The sequence below is a fragment of the Sparus aurata genome, chromosome 10 (genome assembly GCF_900880675.1).
Source record: "Sparus aurata chromosome 10, fSpaAur1.1, whole genome shotgun sequence".
NCBI classification, from domain to species: domain Eukaryota; kingdom Metazoa; phylum Chordata; class Actinopteri; order Spariformes; family Sparidae; genus Sparus; species Sparus aurata.
In genome coordinates this window covers 23,589,990-23,612,097 of record NC_044196.1, presented here as the reverse complement: position 1 = coordinate 23,612,097, position 22,108 = coordinate 23,589,990, and the positions used below count along the sequence as shown (strand labels likewise).

The following is a 22,108-nucleotide window of genomic DNA, read 5'->3' as shown; positions in this document are numbered from 1 at the left end:
CGGTCTTCTTTGGGTAGTCAGACGGTAGTCAGTTTAGATTTAGATTTAACATTTAGATTAGATTTTTTGGTTCAGATTAAACATTTAAATTATATTTTTACAAGAGAAGTACATATCATAAATTTCACAAATAATGCTGTAAATCTGGTCAAAAGTAACATTAAAACATCACGTGTTTTTTATACATGTTTTTTTTTTGCTAAATGTGGCTAAAAGCTGCTGTTTATTTTAGCGTGCGCAACTTCACAATCGGCGCCCCATATTAAGGCGTTTAACACCAATTTGTTTATTTCGATGGAGAGCGACACCAAGTTAGCCCGGTTTAAACCGGAAAGAAGGCATTTTGAAAGGCTAGAAAATCAACGTTTGAGCTGCTGCGCGCACATTATTTAAAGAAGAATAGTAGTTGTTAGCCTAAAATTATACAGATTTGATCAAATATACATTGAACTTATCTGGTTAATGTCCAGTACTGAAACATCGTCACAGATAGGCGTGTGACGCACTTTCAATTAATGGGGCTCATTAGTTGAACAAATGTGAGATTTACTTTGAAAATGTAGACCGGAAAGGCTTGTTTTGGTAGGTCTGTCTTGACAAGTGAGTACGTGACACATAAAGCAGGCTGGACCGTCGCATCTCACCGGCTGTCTGCACTCAGAGGAGAGTGTGAAGAGGGGCGGACCGGCTGCTGGCTGAAATTGAACTTAACGTTCAGTAAAAAAGTTATCAGACGCAGTCAGTTACCATGGCCAAGCCTCTTACAGACCAGGACAAGAGGAAGCAGATCTCCGTCCGTGGGCTGGCAGGGGTGGAAAACGTTTCGGACCTGAAAACTAATTTCAACCGGCACCTCCACTTCACCCTGGTGAAGGACCGAAATGTGGCCACAAAACGGGACTACTACTTTGCCCTGGCCAACACGGTCCGGGACCACCTAGTGGGCCGCTGGATCCGGACGCAGCAGCATTACTATGAGAAAGACCCCAAAGTAAGCAGCGGGCTGATGCCGCAGTCCTGCACGTACACACAGCTGAAAGGGGGGCGGTGGGAGGGGACGCGCTGTTCTCTGCTGCGGTACCACTGATGTCCCCGTGTGCGTGTGTTCGTGTGTGTGTGTGTGTGTGTGCGTGTGTGCCTATTTCCTTCTCATTTCCTTTTATAGACATGTTTTTCTGTTGATGCAAGTGAAGCATTGAAGCAGAGTTTGAGTGTGTGCGCAGTGTGGAGTCGTATCCAGACTGAAATGTCTTCTCTGTGAAATTACTCTGTTACATAATGTGTGCTCGTGCATCTGCATCTGCCTCACTAACCTTGATCTGACGTGCGGTGCGCCACTGAGGACGATGCTCGGCCTTGGTTCTACAGATATGTTCAACCTGCTGCCTCCATCCTGCACTGTTAGGAATTAACACACTCAACTGGTTTTTGAAATGTGTATTACGTAACGCCCTCCGTCCATCCCATCACCACACAGTGCGCATCACAAAATGGCACCACTCTGTTAAAAGGGCAGATGAAGCTACATCACATACTTTTTTTCCCACGAATTAAACTACAAAGCGGCCAGCACTCAGCATCTCTGTGTTACTGGAACTGCACACTGAGAGATTCAGGTGATGCTGTGATGGGATCAGTAATGGAATTTTCACATTGTACAAAGTACATTTACTGAAGTACTGTACTTAAGTACAATTTTGAGGTACTTTTAACTGAACATTTTAATTTCTACTATACTTATACTTCCACACTACAACCTGTTGGAGACCAATGTTGTCCTTTTTACATTTATTTGATTTTTTTTTTTTTTTTTTTTTTTTTTTTACTTTTTGCTGAGCAGATTTTACAAAAAAAAAAAAAAAAACCAAAAGCAACAATAAATGTGTCCTTCTAGTGCTGTGTGTGTATCCAAAATCTGACTTGGACCTTGGATAAGTATTTTTCTGTGTAAGTGAACAATAAGCTTTTTGACACTCAGTTTCCTGTAATACAACTCTACTGTGTGCTTACTAATCACATTACACAACAAATCATATGGAACTTTCATTCACATGAAGTCTGTGTAACTTTTGGAAAGTCAGCACAAACCTCCCTCTCCTATTTATAAAGACACTGGATGCCTTTGTCTCTTCGAATTTTTCCATGTCTGCTTTTTTTATATGACCCTCTCCCATCAATCAGCAGTAGGGTTAGAGCTGTCAGATTGGGCAAGGTCAGAGAGGCTGCACACATGTCAATTAGGACGCACAAAACCCTTAGTTTCACATGTCCTCATATAGTCTGTAGCATTATCTCCTTTTAATGTGGTACGTATGCCAATTAGGAAGTCTGTTAACGTTAACATTCACAGAGGAGGCATTATAACATGTTACTGACTTCTGTGTGGCGTGTAAGAGATACTGTTGGAGGGGTTGCCAGTAATAGCTCTGCTGTTGTTACCCTGAAAGCAGCTGTTGTTCTCTACCGCAGATAAAGTTGCATTAGGGACATCCAATGGAGCCCATGTGTTTTACCCCTTTGTCCTCCTGAGAATTTGTAGGGAGGTTTAGTGCACTGTAAATGAAGCAGATATTTGTTGGTGTTTGCAAATATTTTGGATGGAGTTGTGAAGGCATAAGATATCAAAAGAATGTTTACAGTTTTGGTTTTTCGCTGTTTTCGTGTAGCGCGTCTACTACCTCTCCCTGGAGTTCTACATGGGCCGGACTCTGCAGAACACCATGGTTAACTTGGCCTTGGAGAACGCCTGTGATGAAGCCACATACCAGGTGAGGCAAAGGATCATGGGGGAAAAAAGGAAGCAGGGATGATGGACTTAACTCAAACTGGTCGCTTCTTAGAAGCTCTTGATTATGAGTGTCTGTTTTATAAGAGCACACACTCAGCTACATTGAAAGTGAGAGAGAGAGGGTATAAAATGACAGGAAGCTATATAATCTAAATTAATTGGACACCTGGATAAGGAACATGGACACCTAAACATCACACCTCCACTGTTACGGTCTCAGTTTTCCAGCTGATGTTGGAACCTGGCCACAGGCCAATGCTCCAGTTCAACCATGTAGTTGCTGTACATATCTGTAGAACATCAGTGTTCTATGAAATAGATGGTGGACTTATGTAACTACACCTAGTCAGGGACACAGATAATTCCTTTCATTTGGCTTTACCTTTTAAAGCATCATGAACAGGAAGTGTTCGGATAATGTAATGCAATTTTAATGATACTTTAAGTTAAATTAAGTAACTACAGTGCATCTGTTCAATAAATGTGGAGTAAAATTACAATACTTGCCTCTAAAATGTAGGGGAGTGGAAGTATATAGGAGCCTGAAATGGAATCACTCAAAATGACTTCAAAATGTACTTACTATGGGGTGGCCATTAGCTCAGTTGGTACAGTATAGTATTGTATTTAAGTACAGTCTTGGGGTACTCTCAACGGTCAGTGTTCCAATATGCAACATGTTGGAGTCAGATATCGTACTTTCTACTCCATTTGATAACTAAAGTAACTCGACAGTTTGCAGATTACATGTTGCACCAGAGCCATTTCTCATTTGTTTTAAAGAGCACTTAAACGGGCCGCCGTTTAGCTCAGTTGGTAGAGCGCGCGCCCCATGTGCCGAGGCTCTGCAGCGGACCTGGGGTCGACTCCCGGCCCGGGTCCCCTTGCTGCGTGTCACTCCCCCTCTCTCTCTCCCCCTGTTTCCTGTCATATCTTCAGCTGTACTTTCAATAAAGCCATAAAAAGGCCAAAAAAATACTTTAAATAAAAAAAGAGCACTTGAACATAATATAATATAATTTGATTTAGTTTATGAGCAATCACATTAAAAAGAAAAAGATTTTGATTTTGATTTACTCAGGTATGATTTTTGGGTACTTTATATACCACTGCAGTCTAACACTGATGCCTGTCTTTTAAATTCCATGAGTGAGTTCATAATGTCTGTCCTCTGTTATAAGCCCAAACTGAGATAACCCTGATGACATCATCAGGGGTTTTTAACAAAGCTCCTGCAAAGCCACGCAAGACTTTATACTTATGTTTTCACAGGATGAGTAGATAATAAACTGCCAACTTTTGTTAAAACTCTCTCCTTACTGACAATGAGCTGCTGGGTCCTGGTCCAAAACTCTCAGGCTTTTGCCGAGCAGGCTTTACTGTCAACCTGCTGCATAGAAACATTATGTCGATGTGTTCCTCAGCTGGGTCTGGACATGGAGGAGCTGCAGGACATCGAGGAAGATGCTGGTCTAGGCAATGGAGGACTGGGTCGCCTGGCTGGTGAGCTCCTGCTTCCTCCTGACTGACAATGATGTTTAGTGCTGTGGACAGTCTTGTCTCACGCAGCCACCACCCCCCACACCCCTCACCCCTGTTGTTTCCTCAGCTTGTTTTCTGGACTCCATGGCCTCTCTGGGTCTGGCGGCTTATGGATATGGCATCCGTTACGAGTTTGGCATTTTCAACCAGAAAATTGTCAGCGGCTGGCAGGTATGTTCACCTGGTGAGATGTTCACTAATGTGAGCAGGACTTTTCATCAGGATAAGTTCGACATTTTTCAACAGAGGAAGAAGTCGTCTGTACTGCCGTGAAATCTGAACTGGCTATGTCAGTCATTAAATCAAACATCAGTCATGAATCCCAGAGCAAGTAAACTTTCCTCCACTCTTTAACTAAATTTTTATTTGAAGGAATGGTCAGATTTAATGAAACAGACTGGTGATGGTTGTTTCCAGATCTTCATACCAAAATTGTGGCCAAACAGTTGACTGTGAATGAACCAGAAATCCTTCACACTGTCTGTCATTTGATAGAGAATTAGCATGGTTCGAGGATTCTTAATTGCCAAGCAGATAATCATGTGATATAACTAGATAAAACTTTATAATAACCATCATTAATAAATGGTAAATCAATAATAAGATACATTTTAGTTAATGCTTATATCAGTGTTAACAATTAAATACTATATAAACCATTTATGAAGGAATTGTAAAGGTTTATCAGATGCATCTTTACAATGAACAGCTGATAAATTGTTAGCAAATAATTTCATCGTTTGTTAACACTTAAAGGGATATTCCGGTGTAAGTTTAATCCATGGTCTAACACACCGTGAAACTGTGTTAGACTCCCTCTCAAGTTTGCAGACCGCTAGTTAACGTAGTTGTAGCATCCTCAGAAACGACCGCACGTCAACAATACATTGCAGTAAATGGGTCCAAATATAAAACCGCCATCAAAAAGCCACAAATAATGCTCAGAACAGCACCAAACTTCAGCAACATTAGAAATAGGATCCCAGCACATATTTCGAGGCATCAAACATTTGATATCATTGCCGTATTTGTTGGAAAAGATAAACGAAACTCACCACCCGAGAAGCCTTCCTTGTTGTGGGGAAGCCCTGTGAGTCGATTAGCGAGTGCAGTAGAGTTCCACAGTAATGATTATCATTGAGCTGCGGAACTCTACTGCACTCGGTAATCGTCTCACAGGGCTTCCCCACAACGAGCCTGCAGCTGGAGAGGTGAGTTTTATTTATCTATTCCAACAAATCCGGCAATGATATCAAATGTTTGATGCCTCGAAATATGTGCTGGGACCCTATTTCTAATGTTGCTGAAGTTTGGTGCTGTTCTGAGCATTATTTGTGGCTTTTTGATGGCGGTTTTATATTTGGACCCATTTGCTGCAATGTATTGTTGTCGTGCGGTCGTTTCTGAGGATGCTAAAACTACGTTAGCTAGCGGTCTGCAAACTTGATCTCTCGAGGGGGAGTCCTACTCAGTGTCACGGTGTGTTAGACCATGGATTAAATTTACACCGGAATATCCCTTTAACAATTGTGCTTTGGTATGGCGGCTGACCCGATCTACAGTCCCAAAGTGTCAGTTCTTGGCGCGTTTGGAATGAAACCTAAAAATCATCTTCCAAAAGGACCTTTACCTGAAGCAGTGTTCTTAAATCCTGGTCCTCAGGGACTCGTGTCCTGCTTGATGGTTCCCTGCTCATAACACATCTGATTCAAATGAAAGGGTTGTGATCAGGCCAACATCAGCAGGGCTCGATGATGAGCTGATCAATTGACTCAGATGTGTTGGAGCAGGAGGACATCTAAAACATGCAGGGCAGGAGTCCCCGAGGACCAGGACATAAGAACCCTGACCTAATGATTAATGAACAATAGATTTACCCTTTAATAAATATGGCCATTATGAAGCATTACTGATAAATGAGTATCTACTGTACACCTGGCCTGGCTATTAAAAGTCAAAATGCTCATGATTTATATGTTAAACAACACATTTTGTATAAAACAACATACTTATCTTTAAGCATCAACATTGTTCTGCCCTCACTGAAATATTTTAAACTAATGAAATTGAGTGAACATTAGCAGTGTGCTGCCACTGGTCATTTTGGTGACAAATACAGTGTATTTCCCGTAGCTGCCTTTCATGAAGACGCCCAATGAGATTTGCCTATGCAAAACTCTTGAAAACAAGCAGGAAGTGATTTGAATATCAGAAACTAAACACAAGACAGTCTTCATAAAGCTCTAAGAGAGCATCCTGCTTCTTGAAAATAAACAATTTACCTTTCAAGGTGAAGTAAACATAATTACATAATGTGAATTAAAGTTATGTTATGAGGCTGGAGTTTTAGTAATGTTTCAATACATTTTGTACTTATTTCTGGAATCTGGATGACTTTGTTGATTGTATTGACACGGCTACAGAAATTGCTGGTCATTCATTTCAAGAATGTGGTGCACAGGGGACAGTTTTGGTGTCTAAATGCTGTTAGCTAATATTCAAATAACTGACTGTGTGATGACTGACAATGGCTGACTTTACAATGGCTTGGAAAGCATTAGAATGACATTGCAAAAATCAATAAGTAGCAAAAAAAACCCAGAGTAAAATCAGTAAAGATAAAATAACATTTGTGAAATTAAATAAAATTAGATTAAAAATTGCCCAGATATACAGTAACAGTGCAGTAGATTGTTGTAAATTGCTCCAAAAGCACAGAGAACATCACAGTTGTCTGGGTTTGGGATGTATTGGAGATCATCCCAGCAACATGTCTCCACAGGTGGAGGAAGCTGACGACTGGCTGCGTTATGGTAACCCCTGGGAGAAGGCTCGCCCTGAGTACATGCGCCCAGTCCACTTCTATGGAAGAGTGGACTACACACCCGAGGGGGTAAAGTGGGTCGACACACAGGTCAGTAGGAACAGACACAAATCTGACACCAGAGCTGACCTTAGATTAGATAATATATATAAAGGGTTCACCTCTCATATAGCTGATATCAGACTGTCTGATTGTATATTCACCACAGAACTGATGCATTTAATCTACATTTTGATCCAGGTGGTTCTGGCTCTGCCCTATGATACCCCAGTCCCTGGCTACAGAAACAACATCGTCAACACCATGAGACTGTGGTCTGCTAAGGCCCCCTGTGACTTTAACCTCAAAGACTGTGAGTGTTGTCATCTGTACTGTTTAATGATGGTCATGCTGCTGAACACAGTCTGATTCAATAGCGAGTAAACATGATAAGGAATCTGAACATGAGTAACTGCTGCTGTCCCACAGTTAATGTTGGTGGCTACATTCAGGCTGTGCTGGACAGAAACCTGGCTGAGAACATTTCCAGGGTCCTCTACCCCAACGACAATGTGAGTAGAATTATTGTGGTGTTTAAACACATACCGACCACCAACTTCTGTCTTCATTTCTTACAACTAGGTCTTATTTATTATAATATTATATATTAATTTATTGTAGATGTGAGAACAGTCGTCCAGTTTGTCCAGATGATTTTAACCACATTATTCAGAGGTCAAACTGAAAGTGAGCGTAGCTGAGATATTACTTATAATCCCAAGTCATGACTATGCAATGCAATCATTCTGTGAAGACATCTAAGTTAAGTTAAAAGCCCAGTATGTCATTTCTGTCAAAAGGGATGTCTCAATGAAAATAAAAAAACAACAAACAAAATGCAAGAGATGTAAGTAGAGTGGGGTCATGGGAATTGTTGTTTCATTGTTAAACAACCAACAATGCTGACGATGAGTCTATCTGATGTGGCTATCTGATGTGGCTCAGAAGAGTTCACAGACAAGGTAATGTTAAAGTTTTCTTTGCGTTAGCTTTGTTCTCCTTCTCTGGCTTCCTTCCTTATTCTCTTACTCTACTGGAAGTTATAGCGACAGGTAAACCAAAAAGTTTCATGTCATATCTTATACCTAAGTGATTGAGGATGGATCAGTGCTGTCTTACAAGTGTTCAAAAGTAAATCGCAGCAACAACAGACGCTTCCTCTCACAGTGTGGCAGGTCTTGATTAATTTAGATGTTAACCAAAATAGAAACGGCATTTATTAACTGTTGTGGGATTTCGGCTCGCTTGACCATTCAGGAGAGATGAAGAAGTGCATTGTGAAGTCAATCCCCTCAAAGTTTCTCTAGGTTCAGGTTATATCCTCCAAACTCAGAACCCTGGGAGACAGTTTGTCTGCTTACAGCTGATAGGTCGAAGGCCATCCTATGAGTTTACATAAACCACAGCCTTGGTTTGTCAGAGATCCGTTTTGTAAACATATCTGATAAGTTTTCAAAGACCACAAAAGACATAAAACTCATAGATCAGACATCATTATGCCCTCAGCTATACCTTATTGGGCCTAACCTTTATACACACTATGTACGACATCTTATTCTGTGGGGCCAGAGTGTTCTGGGCGGTAGATTCTTCTCCCACAGTAATTAATTATTTATTCGATACAGCACAGGTATAACTAAAAATATGCTATAAAAGTTTTATTATTACCCATGAATGTTTTATTTAGACGTGGGTTGTACAAAGCCTTGCACCTGTGGCCCAAAATGCGTTTTACCCATAAATCACCAGCAACTGCAAACAAGGGCGATTTTTACAGTTTTTATTATGACATTTTAATTCATTGTGGTTTTATGATTGTAAAACATTTCTTGAGTCGAGAAAAACTATTTAAATGAATCAATATTCAGTGTGCAGCAATACCAAGGAATAAACCCAGAAGCTAGAAATGTTTCTAGAGTGTGCACTAGCGGAACAGTTTTCATTGAATCGAATAGTTGCCATCTTTGGGTCTTGTATTGAGGTCTGTTATAGATCTTTGTGTTCTCATCAGACCTCATTCTACAAAAAGAGATCGGAGATGTGGCCACTGTTTTGAAGGCTTTCCTAAACTGTTAGGCCTCTTTGGTCTCTTTGTTTTGGTTTTATAGCAATAGACATGCTCTCATCGATATATATTTAGCTGTAAACAACGGCAGGCAGCTGTTGTCAGGGACAACACTGAGTTAGCGACTAAACATTAAACAAAGCAGCACTGGGCAGCTAAAGAGTGGGATATCTGTCTCTCGAGCTGGTGGAGACCAAAAGTAGGACTGAAATTCATCAGGTGGACATAAACACAACTCTTAATAAATGTTATTCTTGTTCTGCGCCTGTGTAAATAGGCGAGTGTTGGCTAAACCATTAGCCTGAACAATCGTAGCTGTAGTAGCACAGGTTTAGTAAAAAGGAAATGCTAAATATAACAGCTGTCCATGTTGCCCTTTTTTCTTCAGTTCTTTGAAGGGAAGGAGCTGCGTCTGAAGCAGGAGTACTTTGTTGTAGCCGCAACTCTTCAAGACATCATCCGTCGATTCAAAGCCTCCAAGTTTGGCTCCACAGAGTTTGTGCGACTAGACCTTTCTACACTGCCAGACAAGGTGAGAGATCCATCAAACCATCATATCATCAAATTATGATATGGTATGATATGTTGCAAATGATCTCAACCCTATGCAAACTGAGTCATCTGATCATAGCCGATAGACTTTGATGATGATTGTATAAACCTTTTAGATGACAGCATGTTTTTATGTCTGCGGTGTTTAGTTATTTGTGAATATTAAGGTCTGACATATGGAGTTTCTGAGTTTATTATCAACCACACATTGTATTAACTTCTTTTCTTTTAAGCAAACTTAAACTTTATCTTTGTCTGGCTGTGGAGTGCAGGTGGCCATCCAGCTGAATGATACCCACCCTGCTCTGGCCATCCCTGAACTAATGAGGATCCTGGTGGACATTGAGGAACTCACCTGGGAGAAGGTATGTGGCATTCCAGCAGTGCAGTAACAAGGGGCGGGTTGACCATCAGGAGGTGTAGGAAGACTCCCAAATGGCCGACCCATTTCAGGCTGAACAGGCTGGTGGTCATATGGGGTTTCTATTTTACAATATCTGATCAGTAGTTCTTGTATAGATGGTCCTTGGGCAGCCATCGCACAAGCCAGTCTGGCCCAGTGCAGACAGCAGCACAGAGTGGATTGCTGCCTCTGAAATTACTTTAATTAATGAGGGGGAATACGGGCGAACCCTCGCAATTTGACAGACTCATTTTTGTTTAAATCTGATTGGCTTATGCGTGGCTCGTTAGAATAGATGAGATGGGCTTTATTTATCCCACAACGGGGAAATTCACTTGTTACAACAGCTCAAGATGCACATTACAGTAGAGGAAAAAGAATTAGACAAAAATACGTAAAGTTAAATAGAAAATAAATAGAAAAAAATAAGATACTTACAAAAAACAATAAAAATTGAGTGAGTGGATGGCTGTGGGGGATAAATTATCTGCGGTAGCACTCCTTCTTACACAGCCTCCTCTCACCCACCTCCTCTATGGAGTCCAGTGGACAGTCCAGGACAGAGCTGGCCCTCCTAATCAGTCAGTTCAAATCTCTTTCAGTCCCTGTCATAATATGTTCGAAGTAATGTCCTCTGCACCCCAAAGGACCTCAGTCTCCTCAGCAGATGGAGGCGACTTTGGCCCTTCTTGTACAGGGCATCTGTGATATCAGTATTTGTATTTTGCCACCATCATTTTGTCCAAACCCTTGATGTTCACTGATATGATATGTGGTATCTTCCGTGTTTATATTTAGGTTGTTGTATCATCATGACATGAAACAAAAATATTGCAGGTATCTGAAGTTGTGCTGAAGTTTACATATGGTAAATTTCATGAAATACTGCTTTCCATGGAAATAACCAAAAATATGGTGTCACACCCTAATATTAGGGCCTTTCCATCTCAAACTCCTGGGCTGAATTTTCTGTCCCAGTACATACCTGGCAGTAACACACAGGCCTCAGTATGCTTTCAACAAAGAGCTTGTTAGATCATCTTTCCAACAGCTGGACTGGGACAGCCACATTCAACAATGTTTGTAATTTCCTGTAGCACACAATCCAGCGGTTACACTGGGCAGGGTTTGAACACCTTTTTTTGTTTTGTACAAAACTACTTTCTGTGGAGGATAAACTGTCCAAAAGTGTGAGTCAGTGACTCCACACTCAGACTCAACATGCACAAAATTTAACTACTGCAGTTTGTCTCAACTTCCTTGTGGTCACTTGTGTAGCAATTGTGTCACTTTGCAAACCCCTCACCACAGAAGTCACAATAACACAGCAGCATGTGAGCGCAGCAGAATGACACAAGTCAGAGCTGTCTTACACAGGATGTTAGCAAATGAACTTGCTGATACAGGAAAATCTTCTCCAAAAACTGTTGACAAACCAAATAGACAGGTCATACATTTGTCCATGAAATGAAAGAACTCCATTACACTCTTTTTACACATTACATAATTTCTACAATTTTGTATTTTCTGTATTTGTCAAAATATACATATTTTGATTTGATAGTCACAGTTTCCGTTTTGCAGTTCGGCTGATATACATGTAAGGATGTGAGAAAGTGCTCTGTTTCTGGTCTTGTCCTGTTTGTCTAGGCCTGGGACATCGTGGTCCGTACCTGTGCCTACACCAATCACACCGTCCTGCCTGAAGCCCTGGAGCGCTGGCCTGTCGACCTCTTCAAAAATCTGCTGCCTCGTCACCTGGACATTATCTACGAGATCAACAAAAGGCACCTGGAGGTAAAAGGGCAGCTAGATTTGAGTGCATTTTAGGCTTGAAGATGAAGATTAACTACACAAACTGAGTGCCCGAAGGTTTTTAAAAAATAATCTTGTTTGCCATCTTACCCACATTAAGATCAACATTTTCATCTCCATGCATCCTGTATGAGAGTTATGCGCTACTCTCAGCCTGTACTCATATCTTTAAAACCTTACCTGACTGAACACAGCACGTAATGTTGAGACCCAAAAGTGACCTGAGAACTGAAGATATATCCCATGCATTATTAACAGTATTGGCAGTCGAATGCTTTGGCTACACCTCTTTTTCTTTGTGCCTCTGTGCAATGAGCATTATAGCATATCTGCCTGTAGCATATAACACACATGGACACAGTCAGGAACTTCTTAAAAAAAACCTGAACTTTCCCCAAACCCTAAACACAATAAAACATCCTGAACACTTTTAATTCACAGTCAATTCCTTGTCTAGGTCACGACCAACATTTAAGCAAAAGCTTTAATTCAATATTATAAAATACATAAATCTCAGCAAATACATACAGTACGGACAAGAACTCAGCAAAAAAATAAAATATGTACAAGATAATACAGAAAGAGCAGGATAAAACACATAAAAAACCAACAAAAGTACCCGAAGTACCCCATCATTCATGATTACTTAACTGATCGTTCTTCAGAAACTGTTTCAGTCTGAGTTTCAAATGATCCAAGTCAGGATCAAGTTTGAGTTCAGCAGTCAAAGAATTCCACATGTTAATTGCCTTGAGTGATTAATCACCTTAATCGCACCTGAGGAGCCTGATTACGTAGGCATTCATAGATGAGTTTAAGTTTAGCAAACGTGATAAAATGATCAAAACTTTTCTTAAGAATAGAGCAATGATGTGATCTTCCTGTCCAAAATTTGAATGGCTCAATTTATCAACATCAGAGGCTGAGTTGTTGTAGGAGTTGCTTGAGACTGAGAGATTACACAGTAACTTAAATGCATGAAGATCCTAGAGTGAATGAAAGTATTTGCTGCGTAAAATTGTAGAGAGTCTCATGTCACGCACAGCCGGACTAAGTCTAAATGTTTGTGAATGTACTTTTGCAACCCTGCTCAGCATTTGAATATGCTTCTCAAATTGTAGAAGGAATCATATATAATTTTGACTCAGAAACCTTTTCAATATTTCGGCCATTAATCTTTAGATATAACTCATTAGCATCTGTAAATAATAAGACAGCTGTGACTTTGGTCATGTGTTATTAATTAATTAATGTGTTATTAATCTGTCATTATTCCAGTTTTCATATTTATGGGCACAAAGTCAACTAAAGTCCAAGTCTCAAGTCCCACCTACAGCTCTGCTCTGTACATATACTGAGATATCACTGCCCTCCATCCCCCCAGCGCATCACCAAGCTGTACCCTGGAGATGTTGACCGCCTGCGCCGAATGTCCCTGATCGAGGAAGCGGACATCAAGAAAATCAACATGGCTCACCTGTGCATTGTGGGATCTCATGCTGTAAACGGAGTGGCCCGCATCCACTCTGAAATCATCAAGGAAACTGTGTAGGAAAAACTAGTTCACCCTCATCTCTTCTCTTGCTTGTGTGTGCTAGTATTACATTACCATAAAGAAGCCTCTGGCCATTATTGTATTCGGCATTAGAGGTGAAACCCTGCATCAAGCCGTCAGCTTTCCAAGAACAAAAAATCCAGATCAGTGTTCATGAGTGTAATGGTTGAGACATTACTCAAATTTGATGTTGTAAGGTCATGTTCTCCATTCTTCCTCAGGTTCAAGGATTTCTACGAGGTGGACCCTGAAAAGTTTCAGAACAAGACCAATGGCATCACACCCAGGCGCTGGCTGGTCATGTGCAACCCTGGCCTGGCTGAGGTCATTGCAGAGGTTCGTTTTTTCTTGTTCATACACACTGAGTATAGAGTTTGGAAGTGAGTTGTCTGACAGATTCTATGCAGTTTCTGTTGAAGCCACAAAAGACTTTATACTAATGAAGTGAGATGCCCTTTTATATATATTATCGAATTACTCAGGAGACCCATTTCAAAACCTTAATGAAAGAAGGATTTCACGTCCTCCCTCTTTGCTACGGCACTGCAGAAAGGTTCTGCTTGCTTAAAAAAACTAGACAGAACTCTTCAACATGTTGAAATGATTTACACTGCAGGTCCATATCTCGGTCTGTGATACGAGTTTGCCAAATAATATGGTTCTCATGTGATTATCATGTTTTTTAGAGAATTGGTGAGGACTACATCCGTGACCTGGACCAGCTGAAGCAGCTCCTGGACTTTGTGGACGATGACACCTTCATTCGGGATGTGGCCAAAGTCAAACAAGTGAGAGCTTCTTAAAGAAAGATGGTTATTATAGCTGTTATTGTCCTGGTTTTCTGACTGTTTCTGATCCCATTTCTCTGAATGATCTCAATTGTTAGGAGAACAAGATGAAGTTTGCTGCTCATCTTGAAGAGTACTACAAGGTGAAGATCAATCCCAACTCCATGTTTGACGTCCAGGTGAAGAGGATCCACGAGTATAAAAGACAGCTGCTCAACTGCCTGCATATCATCACACTGTACAACCGTGGGTGTTTGTTCTTCTACTGGAAGCTTTTTCAGAAAATATGGACTCAGAGTTAAGTTTTTTTTGTTTTGTGCTTAATCAGGAATCAAGATGGAACCCAACAAGTCATGGACCCCCAGGACCATCATGATTGGAGGGAAAGTAAGTGGCATTAAAGGTGTTTTTGTCACTGCATTAGTTTTTATATATTTTTATATGTTTATATGGTGGAAGCAAGAAACAAAATTGTAAAAAAAAAAATTACATTACTTAACCATCTTTTTATCTGACTCTGGGTATCAGATCAGTCGTTTACAGAGATGACTTGATGCCTGTGTTTAGCATAGACATCATGCCCCTCTAGAAAAGTTCTACACAAAACATACAACACATACTTGAAACATTCTTGATCTAGACATCAAGTTCCCAAATGGAGTCAGCTAGGACAAACCTTGGGAGAAAAGCAACAGACATTGATAATAACATCAATTATATCTCATGTCCATTTTCTAGAATTGATTGATTGTGATAAAACATATGAACTCAAAAGCAAGTCTTTAACTTAAAGCTGCACTCATCAACAATATTATTAAGAGATCAAACGACTATGTGTTATGGGAAAAGTGCAGCTCATAGTGATGAGAGTTATCACCAACTCTGAAGCTCCCTTCAGCTCTTCACAGCCTTTCAGCGCATTGTTTTGGTTTTCGTCCGGCAGTTTTAATGTTGTGGTTCAGTGTAAACGCTCCAATTCATTAGCAGGCAGTTGTTTTTAGATAAACCTGCTGTGCATTACATGGTTTGAAGCCCGGTAGTGACAGTCCTGTTGTGTTTACAGTTTATCACACCGTCCCCGAGTGGCCCTAAAAAAACATTAATTTCTGCTTTAAAGAGTAACTGCACCCAGTCTCATAATCCTGCTTGTTCTAGCAACTTGTCAGATCTGAGGTTCAAGAGACTTCATCTTGGAGCTACAGAGGGATGAATTGTATGACATGCTGTAAATGATGAAAAGTGTATTAGATGTCGCTGTTTGAGTGACATATTTTTAAAATTTTGGACAAGATACAAACCAATTTTGATTTCCTAACCTGTCTATGATCGTACAGTTTGAACAGGCACAGTGAGTCGTTGTGCCTCTTCCAACATTACTAATGTACCAATTTTGCATCAGAGATAACTATTGATTATTATTATTTTCACAATTCTGTCTTGTTTGGTCGGAGGTTTGTGATTGCAGAAAACCTGTTTTTCATTGAGTGTTTCTCAACATGTGTTCTATTGTGTTTGCAGGCGGCTCCAGGTTACCACACTGCCAAGATGATCATCAAGCTGATCACATCTATTGGAGACATTGTCAATAATGACCCTGTGGTGGGAGATCGCCTTAAAGTCATCTTCTTGGAGAACTATCGGGTCACTCTGGCTGAGAAGAGTAAAGGATTCTGTTCTTTTATCGCCTATATATTAAAGTATTATTTCGGTACAGACCAAATTATGTCTATAGCACAGAGTATCTGTGAAGCAATCCTGTCTTGTCTGGCTGGCTGGCGAGGTTTAGCATTTAGAAACTTTTGTTTTATATGTTGAAATTAAACGTTGAGAGCTTAATTCATGTATGTGATAGAACTTTGATAGAGACAGTAACTGTATGTCTGTATCGTTCCACCTCTCACCTGTCTGCAGTCATCCCTGCGTCAGACCTGTCAGAGCAGATCTCCACAGCAGGTACTGAGGCCTCTGGCACTGGCAACATGAAGTTCATGCTAAATGGAGCGCTCACCATCGGCACCATGGATGGCGCCAATGTGGAAATGGCTGAGGAAGCTGGAGAGGAGAACCTCTTCATCTTTGGCATGAGGGTGAACGATGTGGAAGCTATGGACAAGAAGGGGTGAGCCTCCAAAGGTCTGAATAGAATGACATTAAACACTGAAATCCTGGGACCATTTTTTTTTTTTTTTAAGATTTTTTCAGCATAGACACCTTTATTAAGCAGTAGACAGATAGGAAATATGGGAGAGAGAGGGGGATGTGACATGCTGCAAAGGACCTCCGGCCGGAATCAAACCGGGGTCGGCTGCGTATATGGCATGCGCTCTAACCACTCGACCACCTGCGTGCCCAAAATCCTGGGACCTTTTAATCAGTGTACAACTTAGAGTGCAGATTTTAATAATACTGTTGATTTCCTTTACTCTAGAGTAAACGTTAACTCAGTTTTGTCTGCATTTAAAACAAGTTTAAGATTAAGAGGTGGAAATTGTAGGCTGTGTAATGAGAGTTGCAGATTATCAATCTGCTAACTGAGGTTGCTGAACTGTATAAAATTGTATCTGCATGTATTGATGGACATGCTGATGTTATGATACTGTAAATAATACCGTATATAATACAGTATCAATAACTAATATTGAGGCCTGAGAAATGTCCTTAGTTACTGGGAGAAAGTCAGATGCTTCACCCACTCAGAGTGTTTGAGTTTATGCCCATATCTGATCGTCTGTTTGGAAATATGAAGTAATCAGCAATGTCAAAGGTTTTTAGTTTTTAGTTTGTGTTTGACTAAAAATTCAAGGATCTTGAAGAGGTAGAAGAATTTTGATATTGGCCAATTGTTACAGTTTGGACAACACACTTATCTCCACCTTTGTGAAGAGGCATGACATGAGCTGCCTTCCAGATTTTTGGGATATACCAGTGTAAATCCATCAGTTAAAAATATGAGTTAAGCAGTCAGTGATTAAAGGAGTAGAGAGTTCGAAAGAATAGATCTAAGTGACCTTATTGCCATTGACTGTTTAAGAGCTTCAATCACTATGGTTAGTTATCTCCAAATATAAGTTAGTAAGTAGTTTCTCTTTTTCTCTTTGGCTGAACCAATATTCTGCTGAGATGGGACACTGGAAGAGACAGAACGTGGCCTGGTAAATTAAGTGTAAACTAACTGAGTTAAAAAAGATTGGTTCTCAACTCAGAATAGAACAGCGGTGAGCTTTACTCTTTAGTGAACACAGAGGGAAGATAAGATACTGATCAAATCTTTTGGATGGCTAACAAAATGATTCCTCAAAATGTCCACTGTTTTCCATTTCAGAAGGATAAAAGCTGCACTGGGCCAGATTTTATGGTCAAATTCACTCATGTTGTTACCTAACATTCTAATGTTTGTTTGTCCTCAGCTATGACGCTGCGTCATACTACAATCGTATCCCTGAACTGAAGCAGGCTATGGACCAGATATCTGGAGGCTTCTTTAGCCCAGGCCAGCCTGACCTCTTCAAAGACCTCGTCAGCATGCTGATGAACCACGACAGGTTAGCGTGCACTAATGCTGACGCTGAGGAATCAGCACTTTTACTGCTGACTCATGGCCCACCTGAATGTCCACAGACATGCAGGGACATCAGTGTATCACAGTCAGATGGCTGTGAACCAACTCCAAATGAGAATTTGGCTTCCTCAGTTATGTAATGTAGAGCAAGTCATTATGATCATCACCTAAATTTAAACTGCTGGCACTCAGTGAATGCAGGGACCATTGAAAACTGTTTTAAAAATGGTCTTGTTCACTTGGATTTATGTCTCAAATAGATATAATTTGCTTCATCTGATCCACTGGAACTGTCTGTCTGTGCTGCAGGTTCAAAGTGTTTGCAGACTATGAAGCCTACATTAAATGTCAGGAGAAAGTCAGCGCACTCTACAAGGTGAGTATGTCAGCAAGAGGGAACCAAGAGGAGCTCGAATCACATACTGTTCTATACATTACTATAATATATAATGTACTGTATTTATATAGCATATATTACCCCATAGTATACTTTGTGTACTATGCTGTATTACAGTCTACTATGCACTGCAAACAATCTGTTTCTTACCAAACAATTGATATTGATGCCTCTATATGCCTACATAATTCACATATTTAGATCTATTAATTCATTTATTATGCAAGTTGAATTTTTCAAATGGACAAGACGCCTTAAAGAAAACGTTTTGTTTGTGTGTATTCAAATCTTACTTGTACGATATAACTGTCATACACAGCCTGACTAAGAAACCTGTAAACTTCAAATTCATTTTTCTTATCATCCCTGGATGTGTACAATGTACTGTGCTGTGCTTAAATATTGTTAATATGGTTAATATTCTACTATAGTATGAGGTGCTATATGCACAATGTGAGCCAAGTGGGATGTGCTCCTGGATCAACATTGCAATCAGCAAATTACAGTCCTCTGACTGTGTCTTGCCTATTTTTATTATTTATATGTATTTTTGTTATTGGCAGCATGGCCTATGTAAAAGTAGTAGTAGCCATCACCATGACCACAAGATAAATCCAGTGCTCCTGTTCATTTGGATGAGTTGATGCTGAGGGCTGTTATTAAAGTCATTGCCATTAGAAATGATGGCTAAACTATAATGATCTACAGAGTGTAAAGTAATACAAGTTCTGATGCTATAATGTGTATGCGTGTTGCAGAGACATACTGGCATGCTAATCAGCTAGCCCTGGCCCATCCCATTCCAAAGGTCTAGTGCTACCCATGTAAACACCAACACCTCCAAAACAGCTCACTGAGCTAACTAGCTATGGGCAGTTACCTTTGTGAAATGGCCAATTCTAACATACTGCATACTTTTGAAGAATAATGAAGGAGTTTTTAAAGAAGTACAGGAGCCCCATGCTGATGATGTCAGAGGGCTTTGATTAGTTGATCAGAATGTTGGTTCAGAACGCAATGTGAGATATTGATAAAGGAACATATCCTACATGGCTGAATCACGTCGTGCAGTATGACATTATATTAACTCTGCAGTACTATACTGTGTTGTGCTGTATTAAAATAGGCTGTATTAAACTATGTCATGCTTAACTATACTGTTCTTATACAATATTGTACCAGCTAATACTAATCTATATGTTATATAGATTATAGATGAGGTCAGTTGTGTTATAGGTTAGATTAATTATGTTGTATAGATTAGTAGTAGCATTTTTGATACTGGACTCAAGTGCTGCACTATGTTATATATACTTTAGGGTACTGCACTTTACTGGGCTATACTTTATTCATATTTCCTCTCAGGAATCACTGACGTTTTCTCTGATTCGACCCCCTCTTCCTCCCCTGCCCCCTGTGTGTTAACAGAACCCTAAAGAGTGGACCAAGAAGGTGATCCATAACATTGCTGGCTGTGGTAAATTCTCCAGTGATCGCACCATTTCCCAGTATGCCAGGGAGATCTGGGGCATGGAGCCCAGCTTGGAGAAGATCGCTGCTCCTGATGATCCTCGCTAAAACCACATCTGCCTCCTCCATTATACTGTAGCTCACCATGTTGTCCAACCACTGAGGAGAAACCTTGTAGCATTTTCACTGTACTGTGGCATTTTCTTTCTCTATATTATTGACACCTACACAACCTCTTTTATTTTTCCAGTTTAACCTGAAGTGGGCTTATTTACCTCTATGTACCAGCAATGCGTATCGTCACTGTTGTATCAGCATTTCAGCAGCTAAGAAACAGCTTAGATTCTACTTTGAAATCATGGGATTCTTCAGCTAGAGTGAAAACATTACAGATATACCTCCTTATTTTGTTAGAGTTCCTGATAGTCCAATATTTTCCAAGAATTCCTCAACACGGTTGTTTGCGTCAAAACATCAAGCAGTAGGTGAATATAAACTTTAATCAGGGACCTCTTTAACCAAACTCGGACGTCCATTCTGCAGTTTTCACACAGCAGTGATGCAAACAACAATTCTAGCTACATTCCCCTCTACTTCTGAGCCACTATGGCTACCAAAACCCAGCAAACATGCCGCTAAACCTCAGCACTGTTATGGTTCAAAACCAACCCGTCTTCCATGGAAGAGAAAAGAAACACACCTCAGCAACACAGCCTCGAAGCAGCACTGTGATTGGATAGTGTTAAAAGGAAGCCATGCCTCCATATTTACAGCAGATTCATATTCATTTTTAATATTAAAAGACTCTTCAACTGCCCTGTCAGTGTTCTACAGTATTTGCTGAATATATCTATATGTGTGTATATTATCGTTAATGTAAAGGGGAGCCTTGCGAACAGATGTATTGTCCCTTCATCTTACCTGTGATCTCCTTAGCATGTGCGTGTGTCTTTCTCATTCTGCTGTATTGTGTTAGAAAATAACAAAGCCTTCTCTGCCTAAAACCTAAGTGACTGAATTTATCTCTGGAAGATGTGTGTATTCTGTGGTGTAGCTGTGTGTATAACATAGATGAGCCCATGACACTGTGGACATCAACTCGATTGATGTACCGTAACAACATTCTGTCCTGCTTCAGCTACTGCATATGACTGTCTGACTGCTGTGGTGCTGCCTGTAGAAGCTGCAGAAAGAAAGAACTGACAACTACACTGAACCTAACATGTCTCTGTCAGTCAGTGCTTTTCTGTTTTTAGTCAATAAATGACAAAACTACTTGAAGGGGCTCAGATGTCTCAGGTCACTTATGCACACAGAGAGTAGCAGTCCAAATAAGTCTTGAGATAAGAGAAAGAAAGTTTCTCCAACAGTCCTGGCATAAAAAAATAAGTGGATCAGAGTAGAAATTAATTTATTTGATCTGTTCTTTCTAACTATAGACTTCTTTAGCTTTTATGGTAACTTGTGCGATGGGGGTCAGAGCTATTGTTCAGAGGTGGCCACCTCTCGAGGAGAGTCAGGTGCAGATGCAGACCTTCTAGAAATGTGTATACACACAAAACTGAAAAAACATGCATATGCAGCCTTTTCGTTTGATTTATAAAACCCTGCGTACGTCTAGTCCCACGTGTCTTTTCTTCATACATTTCAGTCATCCTGAAATTTGCGTTTGACCATCCCCACCATCTACAATAAATGGCTCTAAACACACCCCAAGTACCTTGTTTGCAGTTGTAGGGCAAAATGTAGTTTTAGTGTTGAGGACAAATGTCATAAAGCAAAGAAGCAGCTAAAGTGTAATTTTACGGACTGTTAACTTGAAGTTAGATTGATCAAATTGAAGGATGAAAAAGAGTTTTATTTAGAGGCAACTAAATAAAGCAAGTAAAATGTCACAAAGTGACTAAAGTGGTGAATGCTGCGCGTTCAGAGCTACTTTGGAGGAGGAGGGGAACCCCACACTCTCCCTGCCTGATGATGTCATCATCATGGGCCAGATCATCTGCACAGTCCATGAAAAATCGTGCATTGGCAGTGTCTTCCAGCAACGCCAAAACAGCCATTGTATCAAGAAGCACAGCAATTAAGCAATGCTACAGGCCTTATATAGTCCTGGTTACACCTGAAGATATTCTTACTTCCTATTAATACAGAATAAAATCTTTTTGATGTATGTAAAGATCATGTATTTATTTGTTTATTAACATGAGGATCATTATCTTTATAATGATCATAACGCATTCTGACAAACATTTACAGAGGACAGTAAAAACAAAGTTAACAATTTGTGCACCACTGTGTATTCATAGTG

The 22,108-nt window shown here is 40.3% G+C and overlaps 1 protein-coding gene across 1 annotated transcript; it reads left to right on the top strand.

The window, feature by feature from the left end:
* Nucleotides 1-599: 599 nt before the first annotated feature.
* On the top strand, nucleotides 600-21,507 carry LOC115589652 (glycogen phosphorylase, muscle form). The gene is made up of 20 exons (XM_030430705.1): nucleotides 600-991; nucleotides 2,667-2,768; nucleotides 4,213-4,291; nucleotides 4,398-4,501; nucleotides 7,113-7,244; nucleotides 7,395-7,506; nucleotides 7,623-7,705; nucleotides 9,647-9,790; nucleotides 10,083-10,175; nucleotides 11,864-12,010; nucleotides 13,413-13,576; nucleotides 13,805-13,919; nucleotides 14,270-14,371; nucleotides 14,470-14,617; nucleotides 14,700-14,758; nucleotides 15,890-16,031; nucleotides 16,283-16,490; nucleotides 17,779-17,913; nucleotides 18,240-18,306; nucleotides 19,756-21,507. The coding sequence occupies exons 1-20, from the start codon at nucleotides 749-751 to the stop codon at nucleotides 19,903-19,905; spliced, it is 2,529 nt and encodes an 842-aa protein (XP_030286565.1). The 5' UTR covers nucleotides 600-748; the 3' UTR covers nucleotides 19,906-21,507.
* The last annotated feature ends 601 nt before the right edge of the window (nucleotides 21,508-22,108 follow it).